The sequence below is a fragment of the Capricornis sumatraensis genome, chromosome 17 (assembly GCF_032405125.1).
Source record: "Capricornis sumatraensis isolate serow.1 chromosome 17, serow.2, whole genome shotgun sequence".
Classification (NCBI taxonomy): domain Eukaryota; kingdom Metazoa; phylum Chordata; class Mammalia; order Artiodactyla; family Bovidae; genus Capricornis; species Capricornis sumatraensis.
The window spans coordinates 10,683,125-10,700,017 of record NC_091085.1 but is presented as its reverse complement, the minus strand read 5'-3'; the positions used below and the strand labels follow the sequence as shown (position 1 = coordinate 10,700,017).

General features: G+C 39.5%; 1 protein-coding gene across 1 annotated transcript in view; it reads right to left on the bottom strand.

Annotated features, from left to right (window-relative positions):
- DCHS2 (dachsous cadherin-related 2) overlaps positions 1 to 16,893 on the bottom strand; it is a 344,197-nt gene that overhangs the window by 30,863 nt on the left and 296,441 nt on the right. Inside the window, exons 14-16 of the mRNA XM_068990276.1 lie at positions 16,004 to 16,117; positions 4,380 to 4,591; positions 1,232 to 1,383 (exon numbers count right to left, since the gene is read on the bottom strand). Coding sequence (XP_068846377.1) covers positions 1,232 to 1,383; positions 4,380 to 4,591; positions 16,004 to 16,117 — 478 coding nt within the window. The remainder of the gene's footprint in view (positions 1 to 1,231; positions 1,384 to 4,379; positions 4,592 to 16,003; positions 16,118 to 16,893) is intronic.

Here is a 16,893-nt window from a genome sequence, read left to right as displayed (position 1 = left end):
TCCTGAGGCTTGCGTCTCTTGTATTCTTACTTTTTCCCTCAAAAGGAAGTCTGCTATGTAGCCAGTATGGTATACGCAGCACAACACAGCATCAAGGCACCTGGTGCTAAGACATAATGGACGACGAAATGGTTCTGTCATCCTGAGCAAACCGCAGCATGTCACTTGTCTCATCAGTGAGTGAGAAAAAGCCTAACTGAACTTCCTTGGGGGTGTTGGGAAGATTACAGGAAACGCTGTGTATGTGGCCTTTCAGAAAGCCATACACATACAAGGCTGACGGAAATGCATGGTAAGGAAGTCCAGGCTTCCCATGTGACCACTTCCTCAGAAACAAGGTTTATGGTTTCTTAGGTTTTCTTCCTAAAGTTGTGCAATTTTACAGGTGTGTTTTCACTCAAAAAGGCCTGCAGGAAAGCACCGTGGGGCACCTTGTCCCCTCCTTCACTTAGCCGTACATCTTAGGGTTCCGTCTTCATTGGTGCACATATACCTCTTCTTTAAAATCAGTTTTGTTGTCTTCCATGAAAGGCTGGGTTATCATTCTTGATGCAGCCCCCATTCACAGATATTTTGTGCCCTTAGAGTCTTTCATTTTCTTTTATAGACTGTGAAGTCACAAATATCTCTGTATATATGCCTAGACACTTGGAAACACCGATTTTTAAAAATCACAGAAGACCTATGACACATTCACTCTTTCACAGAATTTCTGTGTAAGTCTGGCATATTTGGAACACTAGGCAAAAAATATATCTCTTCTTGAATGTGCACTTTAAGATGATTATTTCTATCAGAACAGAGTCATGTAACATGGACCTGATAACAGGGTTGTACTTTCCTCACAAAAATGAATAAACGACTAAAAAGAGAAACATCATTCAGTCTTCACTATTTTTAAAAATAACTAAAGTGACATTTGCAGGGTCTCTATAGCTCAGGAGGCATTTCACAAATGTCTTTAATGTCTCTCATTTAATATCATATTTAATGGCATCACAAATGCATGAACTCCTAAAATCAAAAGGAATCTTAACATTCTTAGGTAAGGTAGTCCAATCACCTTTCCCAAATAGCGTCTATTTCCTAAGACTCTCTCAGTGTATCAAGGACGATCTTAAGTTGGAGCAAAGGGAAAACACATCTTATAGCTAAGCATACCAAACAGGAAGTCATGCCCAAAGCAACAAGGCAGAATAGCTAGTCAAACGGATCTGAGCTTGGGGCAAACCTGTAGGCGCTGGTGTACTCATAATCCAGAATCACATTTGCTGTTAGCACACCACTCAGCGGATCCATTTGGAACACGTTTCCTTGGTTGCCGGAGAGAATGGAATACTCGACGAGGCCATTCGACCCACTGTCCTGGTCTGTGGCAAAAACCTGTGAGGAAGCAACGTCTCCATTAGGTAAGCATTGCAAGTGCAGAATGGGTTAAGCCTATTTTTCAGAGCAATGCATTATGAAAGAATCACATTGTCGATCACATTTTAAAGATAATGATCAAAGGACTATTAGACATGACTGAATTTTATATAAAAGTGAATGATGGGTGAGAAGACTATTCTGTAGACTAGATGCAAGAGTTTCCAAGTAATTTCAGTTGGAGTACCACAAGTTTTGAAACAAAGCCCAGATTTAGTGCTAGCAAATTTAGATCCTAGTGATTTATTTGATGAGTCGTCCAAGTACTAGTGTTGAAGATAAAACAAAAGTACTAATGGGGAAGAGTGTATCACTCTCCACAGAGATGTACCATTTAGTCTGATTTACATTTTAATTGCAAACTAATTCTATTAGTGGATTCAAGACCTGGCATAAGAACAAGTTGACTGATAAATTTCTTTCTGTTTATTTTTATTTCCTAGGCCTCTCAGCCTTGGCCTGAGCGCCCATCTCCTGTCACCTCTCTCCTGGGTGACTACACTGATGTCCTAGTGGGCTTTGGCTTGCAACTCCCTTCCCTTTCAATCTATGCTTCACACTGCTGCCAGAGTTCTCAGGTGACCCAGGGCCTCATCAGGAAGACACAACACCAGACATGTGGCACAGAAAGGCAGCATCAGACAGCTCCCCTCAAGGCCATGAGGACGAGCATCGTACCTGCATCCAGGCAGAATAAGTCCATCATGTCCCCGAGGTCATACATTTAAACAGTTAAAGAGAGGAGGCCTCCCAGGAGACATATCATTTAGGGTCTTCAGATGCCATCAACACTAATGCACTGTGGCCAACTTCACCAGGAAAGAAACACAGCAAGAAGACAGTGCCCAGGTGAAGCACAGGAACAGGGATATCTCTAGGGCACAGCTTCTCTGAGCTGTTGCCAGCAAGATGAATCAGCTCTTACTTGTCTTCATCTTGGGTTCTACAAGCCAAGGTTCAAATTCCAGAGAGAGAAAGTCTCTATGAGACACACACAGTTGACAGCACTCTGTGACTGGGTGGGGTGGGCTGGGGGTCACCACCTTGACTGACAATCCTACCAAGACTGCTTCTGGCAGAGTTGGGTTGGGGGGAGAGTTTCTAAAGGGAATTTGTGGGGCTGCAACCAAAAGGCAGGCACTGGGCAGTGTGGGGACAAAAAGCAAGAGCTCCAGAACCTTCTACATTCCTGTTCATCTGAACAGGACACAGGAAAAAGACAGTTTATTAATAGTTTCCCTGAAATTAAATGATCTAAAAAACATGAAAAATAAAGCCCCTTGTATCTGTCCCTGACTGAGCCTTCTCAAAGTTTACGTTACTGAAGCACTGGCAGGTCGGGCTGTTTCCCCTATTGGGTGTACTGGAGCTTTAAAGCTGCCTTCGCCTTAACATGAGTGGTCTAGCTCTGTCCAAGTCTGCATTTGTGACAAAGTGCGAAGCACCAGTGCCCCCGGGAGGAAGGGTCCACTGTGACCAAGCAGGCCCTGCAGTGACACTGAGGCATCAGTCATCCCGGCTGAACAGGCATCACTGGGCGTACAGACTGGAAGAGAGAATGCTCTTACTCCTTACCTTCCTCTTAAGCATCTCAGTCCTGGCTGAAGCCAGAGTAAAGGCCCAACAATTCTGGACCATGCTGGAACCTGGAGCAATTAGGCTAAATCTGCGAAAATAATGTAGGAAATCCCGGGGATCCTGGACCAAGGGAAGAGCACAGAGCTAAAACTCCAAGACAGCTGAGCCTCTGCTGGTCTTGTCTGCATCTTCAGAGGGCAGACGGCATCTGGACCAGGCAGGGATCAAGAACGGCCTGCGTACATATCCAGGTGAAGGTGCTGCATGGAAACCTAGGGGATCACCTATACCCCTGGCCCCATCTGCACCAGAGAGAGAGTCATGAGATGCTGGGTCATGGGTTATAGAGGTGAAAAGAATGTCCCGCTCAGCCACCAACTGTCAGGAAGGGGGTTTATACACATTCTCTGTGCAGATTCCCAAGAGCCTGTAGGTGTCCTAATGCCCAGATTCTTGAACTCAAACCATCAGTTCAATCATGAATGGAAAGAGGAAGACGTGCAGCAGTCCTGAAGCAGGGATAGTCTAGCAAGGGCGGGTGGGTTTGGAGCTTGAGCAAGAAGACTGCCATGTGAACAGGCTGTCTCTTTCAGGCCATGGGGCTTTCTCCCGAGATGGGGCTGGGCTTGAAAACAGTGGATATGTGCCTTTCACGTGAGACACCTGAAGGTCCCAAGCCCAGGGGGTCTTCCCATGTGTCTGTACCTCATTCTGCACATGTCTGGCTACAGCTCCACTTGGGAAATGCCTGCTCACCCTTTAAGACCAAGTGCAAACATTGGGACCTGTCTGTGTTTCCTCTTAGCTTGCACAACATTCAATATATGCTTTTCTATTATCACATTAGAAATTTAAATTGTATACTTCTGACTTCTCCACTAAACTGTACACACTTAGAAGGTGAGCTGCTTTTTGTGCCCATCTAGACTCCCTGCTGATCTCCAACAGGGTCCCTAGAAAGAGCAGGTGGGTGCTACATGCATGTGTATGCATGCTAAGATGCTCAGTTATACCCAACTCTTTGCGACCCTATGCACCGTAGCCGCCTAGACTCTTCTGTCCATGGGATTCTCCAGTCAAGGATACTGGAGTAGGTTGCCATTTCCTCCTCCAGGGGAACTTCCCTACCCAGGAAATGAATCTATATTTCCCGCATCTCCTGCATTGGCAGGGGGTTCTGAGCACAGAAAGAAGGGAGTAAGGGTAGTGAACTCAGAAACTCCAGACTTCCTTCAACCTAAGGTTCCATCCAGTACATCATGTAATGCATACGCCAAGGAAACAATGACAATTAATGTCCTGGAAAAGGTCTTTAGGTATTTGGATGCACACTGATAAAAATTCACACACACACATATAAAACATGTTTCTATTACCTGTACAATGTGATGATTGTAGAACTGGCCCTCAGACACTGATACCTGGTAAACGCTTTGCTCAAAGTGTGGTGGATGATCGTTCAGATCTTGGATAAAGACTCCTACTTTGCTGTAGGCTCTATGCCCCCTACTTTCAGCTAAAACGATGAGTTGAACTTCTTTTCTGACTTCAAAATCAAGAAACTTGGGTTCTTTCACAGTGACTTCTCCTATTTTTATTTCCAGAGAGGAAAAAAAAAGAAAGAATAGAAAATGATTTTATCTTTGATGCTCACATGCTCTCCTCCTCTTCAATGCCTCCCACTGGCTGGAACCCCCTTTCCTAGTGTCTGGGGTCATTGTGAAAAAAGGTGAGAAGAGGCAGACATTTACACAGTTCAAACATGTAGGAGGGAAAGAAACCATGAAACATCTGAGATCTGAGCATTCTGTCTTAAGTCATCCTTCAGTCTCTGTATTTAGCCCATTGCCGTTCTTTGCAGTCAGACATCTCTGGATTCACCCTCTCCCTGCTGCTGCCCTCCTCCAAGCAACAAGCATTTCCACCTTGTCCCCTGCATTAGCCCACTTACTGGCCACTGCACTCATCCAGTTCCTATTCTGAATTAAATAATTTTAAAAAGGCACTGTGACTATCTTTAAAGCCCCTGATTGGCTTCCACAACAATTATGATGAAGCTCAGCATTTTAGCCTCCCCAGGACCACTTGCTTCAGACCCTCCCACCTGAGAAATCTCATTAATCTCTTTCTCCCCTTTGCTCTCTGCTCTGATGCTAACACTCACACATGTTCTGCTTCTCAAACACATTTTAGAATTTCCCTGTAGGCTTTTCCATCCATCTGGGATTGTCCCCACTTCTGTGGATCCTCTTTCCAGCCTATACCATCACCACATATGTCTCTAACATACAGTCTCTCCCAAAGTGCCTGCAGAGTCTTTGTTCACCTGTTTCTGCCGAGTTACTCCCCTTGGTTTCCTAGAAGATTCACCAAGGTGAGCACGGTTACCTCTTACACCATCCTCTTCCCAATGCCCAGCTCAGGATCTGGCACACAGATGCACCTGATAATATCTGTTCCAACCTGAGGCAACAAGTAGAACCAGGTGAGGGAAACTGAGCCTTGGGGGTTGTGCCCTGCACAGGTTTTCCCCTGGATTAAGAAACTTCCTCTCCTGACGTAATTTCCTTCTCAAATTTCTACTCTGTTTTATTTCTTCCCCTTTACAATTAAATTTCTTACTGAATTTACTGTTATTATTACTCCACTGTCATGATTTACTCAGCTCTCGCTGTCAGAAGTTTCATCAAATGGAATTTGCTTAAATGGGTACTGATTTGAAGTTTGAGATACCTGAAACAAAGCACAAATCCTAGTCCCGGATACTTTACTTAGGTAAAGTACCTGGCTTCCCCAATACTAAGCTTGTGACTGGTAGGAAGTAACTCAGGTTCTGTCGAGCAGAGGCTCACCTTCTGTAAAACAGGGCTCTGAAGGATGGCCCCAAAGGTTGCTTAGAGAGTAACTTGGTGCATGTGTGAGTCCAGTGTCCTCCCATGTCTCTCACCCCCTCCACCATCAGATACAGATTTAATACCTACATATGCTCTGAATTTAGAAGGAGAACATTTAATAGCATGAGTTATTACAAATTTGGTCTCCTGGTGAAATAATCTGTATAGTTTCTGGAAATATGGCCTAGAGTCACAGTTCTGATCTATCTGATCCAGTTTCCCTAGAGAACCAGAATTGGCCAAGGAAACTTGAGGCTATCATGTACCTACCTGGGTGCTAATGGTAATCATGCATTCGTGCGTACTAACTCACTTCAGACGTGTCTGACTCTTTGTGACCCTATGGACTGCAGCCCGCCAGGCTTCTCTGACCATGGGGATTCTCCAGGCAAGAATACTGCAGTGGGTTGCCATGCCCTCCTCCAAATAGTTATCATAGCCTTTTCTAAAAAGTCTAACTCTAGCACTGGGCATTGTGGGAGGTAATTTATTGCTTCTATTCTATTACTAAGAAAACAAATACTTATATTCTATATGAAAAACTGACTACAATACCAAATTTTAAAATTCATAAATTCACTTTTATTGTCATCAGATTCAGTTATCAATTTTAGAAAGCTAAATTACTTTTACCAACCACAGACTGATGTTACCAAAATCCCTGATAGAAAATTCAGAGTAGATTTAATGATAGGCAGCTGAAAAATTATTAAGATGCATTTTTTGATGAGCTGGTAATGAAAGAAGATAGCTTTCAGAAGTCTCTATGGAACAAGGGCTGAGCCCACACCTCTAAATGAGAGAGGGGCCCCAGTTGACGTTGGTTCAAGGCTCTCATCTGGAACTCTGTCTCCACCAAACAGGGCATTCAGCCTGCTATCGTGTTCTGTTACTATTAGTAAAGAAAAATAAAATTGAAACACAACACTTAATTGCCAGTGTCACTTAGTAGAAAGTGTGCCAATCATAGTGCAGATCAAAGTAGATTTTCTTTTTTTAATAAAAGGGTTGTGTTTAGGCTTGATAATTGGAATTTTGCACTTGGAATGAATCTGTAGTTCTAATGCTTTCCTTGCTTGGTTTTTATTTTTGGCATAATAATTGGCACATGCTGTGAAAGCTGTGCAAATAGAAAAGACAATAACCAGTCTGTGAGACGATTCAAGGCAGGCATACCTACCAGATACCCGATTTGCCTTGGATGATTGATGTATATTTTTTCTTAGAGATGTCTGGGATCTACTGTCACCAAGGAGATGAAAGTACTACTGGGTTCTGTCTAATAGTAGGGGCAGAAGTCCATGCTTTCTTTTGAGTAAGAGGCTCACAAATATCAACTTTTTGCTCATTCTTACATGTTAGTGTGCCAGTTATATATTTAATAACTTGAGAAGAAAATTGCAGCAATACTTTTCTTCTGATATATGGACACGCATAGCTTTTATCCAAGTTATAACATACACATCAAAATGATATTAAGATTTTTCTAATACTCAATGCTAGATAGCATAATCGGGTTACTTCAGTCAATTACAAACTGTGTACATGCATAAGCATACGCCCAAAGTAGAATGTGATAAATATTTATGTTATCCCAAAGCTTTTAAACTCTCTCCTCTAAAGCTACATCCTTGAAACACTGGAAGTTTGATCACTTTGTTTTATGTCAGTATGGGGTCGCTAGGAGTCGGACACGACTGAGCGACTTCACTTTCGCTTTTCACTTTTGTGCATTGGAGAAGGAAATGGTAACCCACTCCAGTGTTCTTGCCTGGAGAATCTCAGGGATGGGGGAGCCTGGTGGGCTGCCGTCTATGGGGTCGCACAGAGTCGGACACGACTGACGCGACTTAGCAGCAGCAGCAGCAAATAATAGAATGAAAACTACCACTTGTTATTTACATGCACAATGTTAGTCAAACTGCAAAATTCCTTCCGGTTTAAACAGTGAGTAGTAGATATTTTTAAGTCACAGTGACACCAAGTTTAGATGCAAAAGTAAACTTTGGTTTGTGACTGTGGCACAGGGCACACTCAGGCACAATTGGGCAGAAAACAGTTCTCACCAGAGAGCCAACTAATCATAACTTACCAAACCAATAACTAATAAAATGATTTTCTCACACTTTTACCCGGAAGAAAAGTGAATATAACATGAGAGATCAAGTTTACTGATTTATCATACATACCAGTTTTCTACTTTGGCATAGGTTTTGAAATACATACATTGGTAAAAGCTACATTAAATGCCTTTCGACACAAGTTTAATGGTTACGTGGCAAAGGTGGCATGAACGATGAATGTCATATCATAATTTAAGACCCTTAGAAATATTTCTTGACAAAATTATGGTAAACTATATATTGGAATAACCTGCATGATAAAAGCAACTAAAATGCTTGATAAATTGTGTGTGTGTGTATTAAAGGGCATCAAAAAATCCTCAAATAAAAAATTTCCACAACAATGTGTAGTCTATAGTTAGCAAGCCCCAAAATCACAGAGAAGCAGGGCACCATGAATGTCAGCCAGCAAATTCAGAGGTAGCAGAACAAATTTTCAAAACCTTAAATGCAGAAGCTATTGGACATATAATATGTAATATTATATTCAATATATTAAAATATATTAAAAGAAGGTTGAAAACAAGAGCAAGGAACAAGAGATTACTTATTTAAAATACCAGAAGTTGAAATATAATTAAAGAAAACTTATAGAAATGAAAAGTGTACTACCTTAGGCTGAAGAGAAGAGGCATATAGAAATGAAAAATATGGAAAAGGATGTAAGAGACAGTAATATGGTCCCAATATTTGTCTAACTAAAGTTCCAAAGAAAGATATAAATAAATGATATTTATATCAACAGCTGACTTATTAATACAACTGGAAACCAGAAGACAGAGAGCAATGTCTTAAATAAAGAGAAAATAACTGTGAGCCTGAAATTCTGAGCCAAGCAAAAATATCTCTTAAAAACAAGAACTGAATAAAGACATTTTTAAATAAACAAAATCTGGGAAAGTTCATTGCAACAGCTTCTCATTAAAGGATGTACTTTGAGTCGAAATAAAATTATTCTAAGTTAAGTCTGAGATGTAAGAAAGAATACTTACTAATAGGAAAGAAAGTAGAAAACAAGCAGATGAATCCATTTTAAAACATTAATAATGCCTAATTTGAAAGACCTAAATTTGTGGTCAAGAAAACCTTACAAATTGCAAAAGCAGATATTAGGAGATAAAGAATTCTAAATCACAGGTATTTAAGAGCAAGATATTGATTAATGTTAGACTTTAATTGGGGCTTCCCTGATGGTTGTTTGATCCCTGGGTCAGGAAGATCCTCTGGAGGAGGACATGGTAAGTTACTCCAATATTCTTGCCTGGAAAATCCTATGGACAGAGGGGTGTGGCAGATTACAGTCCAAAGGGTTGCAGAGAGTTGAACATAACTGAGCAACTGAGGATGCACACAGGTTTTAATTATACCTGTCAAAATAACTAGGCTAACCAATAAAAGAAGAGAAAAACCTACATAACTTCCAACATGGGAAAATCGTCATTTCCAGATGATTGTATATGTCAAATGTACAGAAAAATAGCAGAATCAGTAAGAGTTTACAAGTTTTCTAGATATGAAATCAAAATATAAAAGCTAATTTCAAGTAAACAAAGCTATACCACCAGAAAGAAGCGTATTTCATTTACCTCAGCAAGAAAAAGTATAAAATATTTAGGCTAAATTTAGCAAGACATATGCTGCAGAAAAATAATACTATTAAAATTATTAAAGAAAAAAAATGGTACGAATTTCCATATCAATCTTGGATTAGAAGATAATACTGTAAAGATACACATTTTTCCCCAAACTAATATGTTGTTGCTGTTGCTCAGTCACTAAGTCATGCCCAGCTCTTTGCAACCCCATGACTGCAGCATGCCAGGTTCCTCTGTCCTACATTATCTCTTGGAGCTTGCACAAATTCCTGTCCATTGAGTCAATGATGCTGTTTTGATCATCTCATCCTCTGCCACCCCTTTTTCCTTTTGCCTTCATTCTTTCCCAGTATCAGGGTTTTTGGCAGTGAATTGGTTCTTTGCATCAGGTGGCCAAAGTATTGGAGCTTCAGTATCAGTTCTTCCAATGAATATTCAGGGATGATTTCCTTAGGATTGACTGGTTTGATCTTCTTCAGTCCAAGGGACTCTAAAGAGTCTTCTACAGCAACACAATTTGAAAACATCAATTCTTTTGTGCTCACCTTTCTTTATGATCCAACTCTCACATCTGTACATGACTATTGGAAAAATCATAACTTTGACTATACAGGCCTTTGTCAGCAAAACAATGTCTCTGCTTTTTAACATGCTGTCTAGTTTTCTCATAGCTATCCTTCCAAGGATAACTTTTATCCTTGTCTTTTAATTTCATGGCTTCAGCCACTGTCTGCAGTAATTTTGGAGCCCAAGAAAGTAAAATCTGTCACTATTTCCACTTTTTCTTTTCTGTTTGTCATGAAGTAACGGGACCAGATGCCATGATCTTTTTTTTTTTTAATGTTGAGTTTCAAGCCAGCTTTTTAACTCTCTTCTTTCACTCTCATCAAGAGGCTCTTAGTTCCTCTTTACTTTCTACCATTACAGAGGTATCACCTGCATATCTGGGGTTGTTAATATTTCTCCTGGCAATCTTGATTCCAGCTTGTGATTCATGCAGCCTGACATTCCACATGATGTACTATGCATAGAAGTTAAATACACAGGGTGACAATATACAGCCTTGTCTTACTCCTTTCCCAATTTTGAACCATTGTTCAAATGTCCATTGTTCCATGTCCAATTCTAACTGTTTCTCCTTGACCTGCATATAGGTTTCTTAGGAGACAGGTAAGGTGGTTTGGTCACTCCCATCTCTTCAAGAATTTTCCATGCTCTGCTGTGATCCATATAGTCAAAGCCTTTAGTGTAGTGAAAGCAGCAAAAGTAGATGTTTTTTCCTGAAACTCTCTTGCTTTCTCTATGATCCAAAGATTGTTGGCAATTTGATCTATGGTTCCTCTGCCTTCTTGAAACCCAGCTTGTCCATCTGTAAGTTCTCAGTTCACATACTGCTGAAGCTTAGTTTGAAGGATTTTGAGCATAACCTAGCTAGCATGTGAAATGAGCCCAATTGTACAGTAGTTTGAACATTCTTTGGCATTGCTTCTCTATGGGATTGGAATGAAAACTGACATTTTCCAGTTCTGTGGCTACTGCTGAGTTTTCCAAATTTGCTGGCATATTGAGTACAGCACTTTAACAGCATCATCTTTTAGGATTTTACATAGCTCAGCTGGAATTTCATCACCTCCACTAGCTTTGTTTGTAGTGATGCTTCCTAAGGTCTACTTGACTTCACACTCCAGGATGTCTGGTTCTAGGTGAGCAGCTTCACTGTCATGGTTATCTGGGTCATTAAGACCTTTCTTTGTATAGTTTTTCTGTGTTTTTCTTAATCTCTTCTCCTTCTGTTAGGTCTTTACAAATTCTGTCCTTATTGTGCCCATCCTTACATGAAATGTTCTCTTGATATCTCCAGTTTTCTTGAAGAAATCTCTAGTCTTTCTCATTCAATTGTGTTCTTCTTCTTTTTGCATTGTTCACTGAAAAAGGCCTTCTTATCTCTCCTTGCTATTCTCTGGAACTCTGTATTCAGCTGGGTATATCTTTCCCTTTCTCTCTTGCTTTATGCTCCTCTTCTTTCCTGAACTATTTATAAAGCCTTCTCAGACAATCACTTTTATTTGCAGGTTAATACAATTCCAGTAAAAATTCCAACAAACTAAATATCCATCAATAGATGAATGGATAAAGAAAATATGATATATTCATATAATGGTAGATTATTCAGCCTTAACAAATAATATCCTGCCATATAACAACATAGACGAACCTTGAGGACACTACATTTAGTGAAATAAACCAGCCATAGAAAGAGAAATATTGCTTGATTCCACTTATGTGACAGATCTAAAATAGAAAACTCAGAAGCAGAGAGTAGAATGGTGATTACCAGAGGCAGGGCAGGGTGAAATGGGGTTGCTGTTTAGTGGGAAATGAAGTTTCAGTTATGCAAGATGAATATGTTTTAGAGATCTGCTGCACAATGGTGTGCCTATAGTTAACATACAGTTTTGTACACTTAAAATTTGTTAAGAGAGAAGATTTAATGTTAGATATTCTTAGAACAATTAAAAAAGAAAAATCATCAAATAGGAAAAATTTTACTAGATGATTGTTACCTACAATGCATAGTTATATAAACTTTGCAAGATTTAAAAGGAAGATGTTTTGGCCTGATGACTAAATTCTAGATTGAAGCTATATGATTTTTTTTGACATTTTTCTCATTAATTTGGGTGAGTTTTCACCTGAAATAAAATATGCATGCCATAGTTATGTGGGTTACATTAATGAAGATGTGATGAGCTGTATATTACTGCAATATTCATGAATAAATCTCCTTTTTGTAGAAAAACAATCCCAGTAGACATGTGTGTGTGGTGTGTGTGTGTGCGTGCGTGTGTGTGTGTCTGTAAAACTTAACAAGTGGATACAATGTTTTATGTTAGAGCAAATGACCAATAACAGCCAATTTATTGTTATTTGAGGCAGAACATGAGGATGCGGTAAATATTGAGGCAGGGAGTGCTGCTTCCCTAATATGAAGACTTACAAAGCCAAGGTAATTAAGAGAGTGTGGTGCTGGTGTTTGGATAGACAAAGAGATGCATGGAAAAGTCATGGAAACATGATATATACACATATGATCATGGTGGTACTGCAGATCACAGGAGAAGGCTATTGTCATTAGAATAACAGGCAATCATGGTTTTAAGAAAAAAAAGAAAGGAAAGGGAAGAAAAAGAAAGGGTAGGAAAAAAGAAATGGCTATTCATAACTCACGTAAAACACAAAAATCAATGCACTAGATGCACTAAAGATGAAAATATGGAACTTAGGAAGACTATAAAATGTTTAAAAGACAATGTAAGAAAAATTTCACGATCTCAAGGAAGGGAAGAATATCATAAACAACATATTAAAAAGGCAAACCAAAAAGTAAAAGATTGATTCATTCTAAAATTGATCTTCCCTGGTGGCTCAGTGGTAAAGAATTCACTTGCCAATGCAGGAGATACAGGCTCAATCCCAGGGTCAGGAAGATCCCCTGGAAAAGGAAATGGCAACCCATTCTAGTATTCTTGCTTGGGAAATCCCATGGACAGAGAAGCCTGGCAGGCTACAAGTCCTTGGGGTCTTGAAAGAGTTGGACACAACTTAGCAACCAACCAATAACAACATTAAAATCAAAACATGTCATTAAGAGAGTGAAAGATAGACCATAAATTATAAAAAAAAAAATTTGTAACAAAACCAAAGGATGAATAATAATAAAATATATTTAAAGTCTTTACATTTCAGAAAGAAAAACACAATCTTGAAGAAAAATAGGCAAAAATATCAATATGCATGTCATATAGAAGAAAATAGAAATTCTCAATAAACTATGAAAACATGCCCAAACTCACTAGTAGAAAGAAAATCTAAGTTAAAACCACAGTGGGATAATATTCCACACCCACCAGCTTGGCAAGAGGAAGTAAACAGAGACAGCTCTCATTGGATGCTGGTAGAATATAATGGGGGAACTACTTCATAACACAAGTTGGCACCATCTGTACAGCTGAACATAGGCAACCTCTGAGCTATTTGTCCAGCCTACACTTCAGGGCTTAAAGAACTCTTTACTTGTGCACCAGAAGACACATGTATGAGATTGTTCATTATATCCCCAGACAAGGAAACCTCACTGCTCATCAACAGCAGATGGATAAATAACTTGTGATATAGATTTACAATAGCATATCATAAAGCAATGAAAATAAAAGAATAGAATACAAGAAAATAAAAGAATAAAAGAATGCCAGCAACACACTTTAGCATGGATGATTCTAACTCTGAATTTAAAAAACCTATCAATAGAATGCATGCATGTCCGATTCTGTGCAATGCTATGGACTGCATCCTGCCAGGCTCCTTTGTCCATAAAATTCTCTAGGCAAGAATACTGTAATGGGTTGTTGTGCACTCCTCCATGGGATCTTCCCAATTCAGGGATCAAACTCATGTCTTCAATGTCTACCTGCATTGGCAGATGGGTTGTTTACCACTAGTGCCACCTGGGAAGCCCAATATCAATAAATACTTAGGGTATTTTTTTAATCCATTTAGGTAAATTCAAAGCAAACCCAATGCTTCTACTAAATTTCTGTTTGTAGGAATGCATTTAGTATATTCACAAGGAAATAGTTATACCTGAAGTCTGGGCATTTATCAGCCTGGAGCAGTGGAGAGAAAAGATGCAATCAAAAAATGGCCCAAAGGGAACAAGAGTGATAATGACAGTGTTCTATTTTGTAACCTTGGCAGCAGGTACATATCATTCTTTGCTATTATTCTTTAATAGCTTCTGTACTACACATCATGTAAAAATGTTGAGCAAAAAGCAATTCACAGAAGAGTTATTCAGTGTGATTCTATTATGCTGTTTAAGTCAAAGTAAATAAAAAAATGCACTGTTTAAGGATTCAAACATAATGGGGAAATTATAATGAAAAAAAAAAAAAAAGGTAGTGTTCAATACCAGAGAGTACTGATTTACCGATTATGTCTGGGGTGAAATAAGACAGCTATGAGAGGGAAGGGGCACACAGGGGCTTCTTGAGGTTCAGTGAGGTCTCTTATTTGGAGATGGGTGGTAAAGATGTGGCCTTTTATTTTACTGTTGTTTATTAAACAGTTGCATATCTCTCAACATAACAGCTTATAGCTGGTGCTGCTGCTGCTGCTAAGTCACTTCAGTCGTGTCTGACAAAATAAAATTTTGAAATACATTTCAACTTAAGTCAATCACTATTTAACTAAAACTAGAGAGTTTTCTGTAGATGACCACTTTGAACTAACCCTTAGGTGTGTTCTGTCTTCATTTTAATGAGAGACTAGAGAAAATAAGGCCAGCCTGGGTCATGTTAGGGGTGATGGGGCAAAAGGATTTGGGTGACCTGGGAAAATGTGCAAACTCATATTTATCTTCTCCCTAAACGTTCTAATCTCAGCTCCTTTCCTAGAACCCTCAGACATCAGACTGCTAGAGACTTAATGACTGGTGGGGTAAAAAGTTTTGGTGGTGTTCGCAAATGGCCTTCTTGCCAGTAGGCTTCCTGAACCGTTCGCTAAACACATGATGGGGTGAAGAGATGAAGACTTCCTGCAAGCTACATCAGAGAGTTTGCTGAGCAAAGGCTGAATGTATAAAAAAAAGTAACACTACCCTGAAGGAGAAGGCTTTTGCTTAAGAAATGACCCCCCTCTCAATTCTTCCCATGTGTACACAGTATGGATTAAATAAGGCAGTTGTATGGTAATACAGAAATTATTAAAAACATTCTTCTGGAGGTTTGACAACGAAGCAGTAGATACATATCTATGACATAGCTGTTAGATTAAAAAAAGAATGTTTCAAATAATCAATTGGTATTCATTTAAGGCACAATAATGGTCTTATTAAAGCTAAATTTAATACATGCTGTATTTGGAAGTAATTTCTTTACCACCACATAAAAACCTTTCCAGCTTTCCTTTTTTGTTGCACTGTTGACATTAAGTGGCGAATTAGAAGAATCTCTGCTGAAAATTTCCTAAGGCTAGACATGTGTGCTTATTTTCAGTTCAACCCCATTCTCACTGATCTCCCTATTACATTCCCAATTTTCCCAAATGGATAGGTAAATTATAAGTAGAAACCAATTTATCACCAAATAACAGGTAGGGTAGGACAGATACTGCTTAACTTGGAAATGTGAGGAATAGAATTTTTAGAGAATACACATAAACAAATATTTTCTGGTATCTCATCAGCTACCATAAAAATGCTTTGTTGTTTAACTTTGAAATTATTTACATCTAACAATTTCTACCTTTCCAATCTTGAATTTTCTTTGCAGATGCATGCCTTACTAGTAACATTAAGTGGAGCAGAAAATAAAGCATAGAGAAGGGTTACCTGATTTAGAACACAAGGAAAAAACTCCATCTTCATTTCCACTAAAAACTGAGTATTTAGTGCTGTCCCGAATTGAGTCTGGAGCAAAAGCTTTTACAGTCACAATAGAAGTACCTGTAAAAATTAAGCCAAAAAAAAAAAAAAACTTTAGGAAAAGGAAATTCAGGAAAAAACCACTGAGTGGTTATTATTTGCCTATTAATTATATTCTCATTCATTCAGTCAATGATTACTTATTATATAGTCAATAGTAATATAGTCAATAAGTAATATAGTCAATAAGTATAGTTAATAAGCCAAGACCCATGAAAGGTGTTGCGGGAATATAATGACAAGACAGAAAAGACCTCTGTCTTCCTGCTGGTTATTAACTGATGAGAGGATATGAACAGTAAACCATTAAAGAAATACATAATCAAGGTAGATTTTGGATGTGCTGCTGCTGCTGCTGCTAAGCCATCTCAGTCGTGTCCGACTCTGTGCGACCCCAGAGATGGCAGTCCACCAGGCTCCCCCGTCCCTGGGATTCTCCAGGCAAGAACACTGGAGTGGGTTGCCATTTCATTCTCCAGTGCATGCAAGTAAAAATTGAAAGAGAAGTCGCTCAGTCGTGTCCGACTCTTAGCGACCCCATGGACTGCAGCCTACCAGGCCTCTCCGCCCATGGGTTTTTCCAGGCAAGAGTACTGGAGTGGGGTGCCATTGCCTTCTCCGTGGATGTGCTGAGTTCCCTGCAAAGAATTAAATACAGTTACCTGATAGAAAATACTTCTGCTGCTGGGGAGGTGGACACCTCTTTGCAGAGGCCTCAGAGGAATGGCATTCCAGTTGAACTTTGAAGCATGAGAAGCCACAGAAAGGACTGGAAGAAATGGATTCTAGGAGGGAGC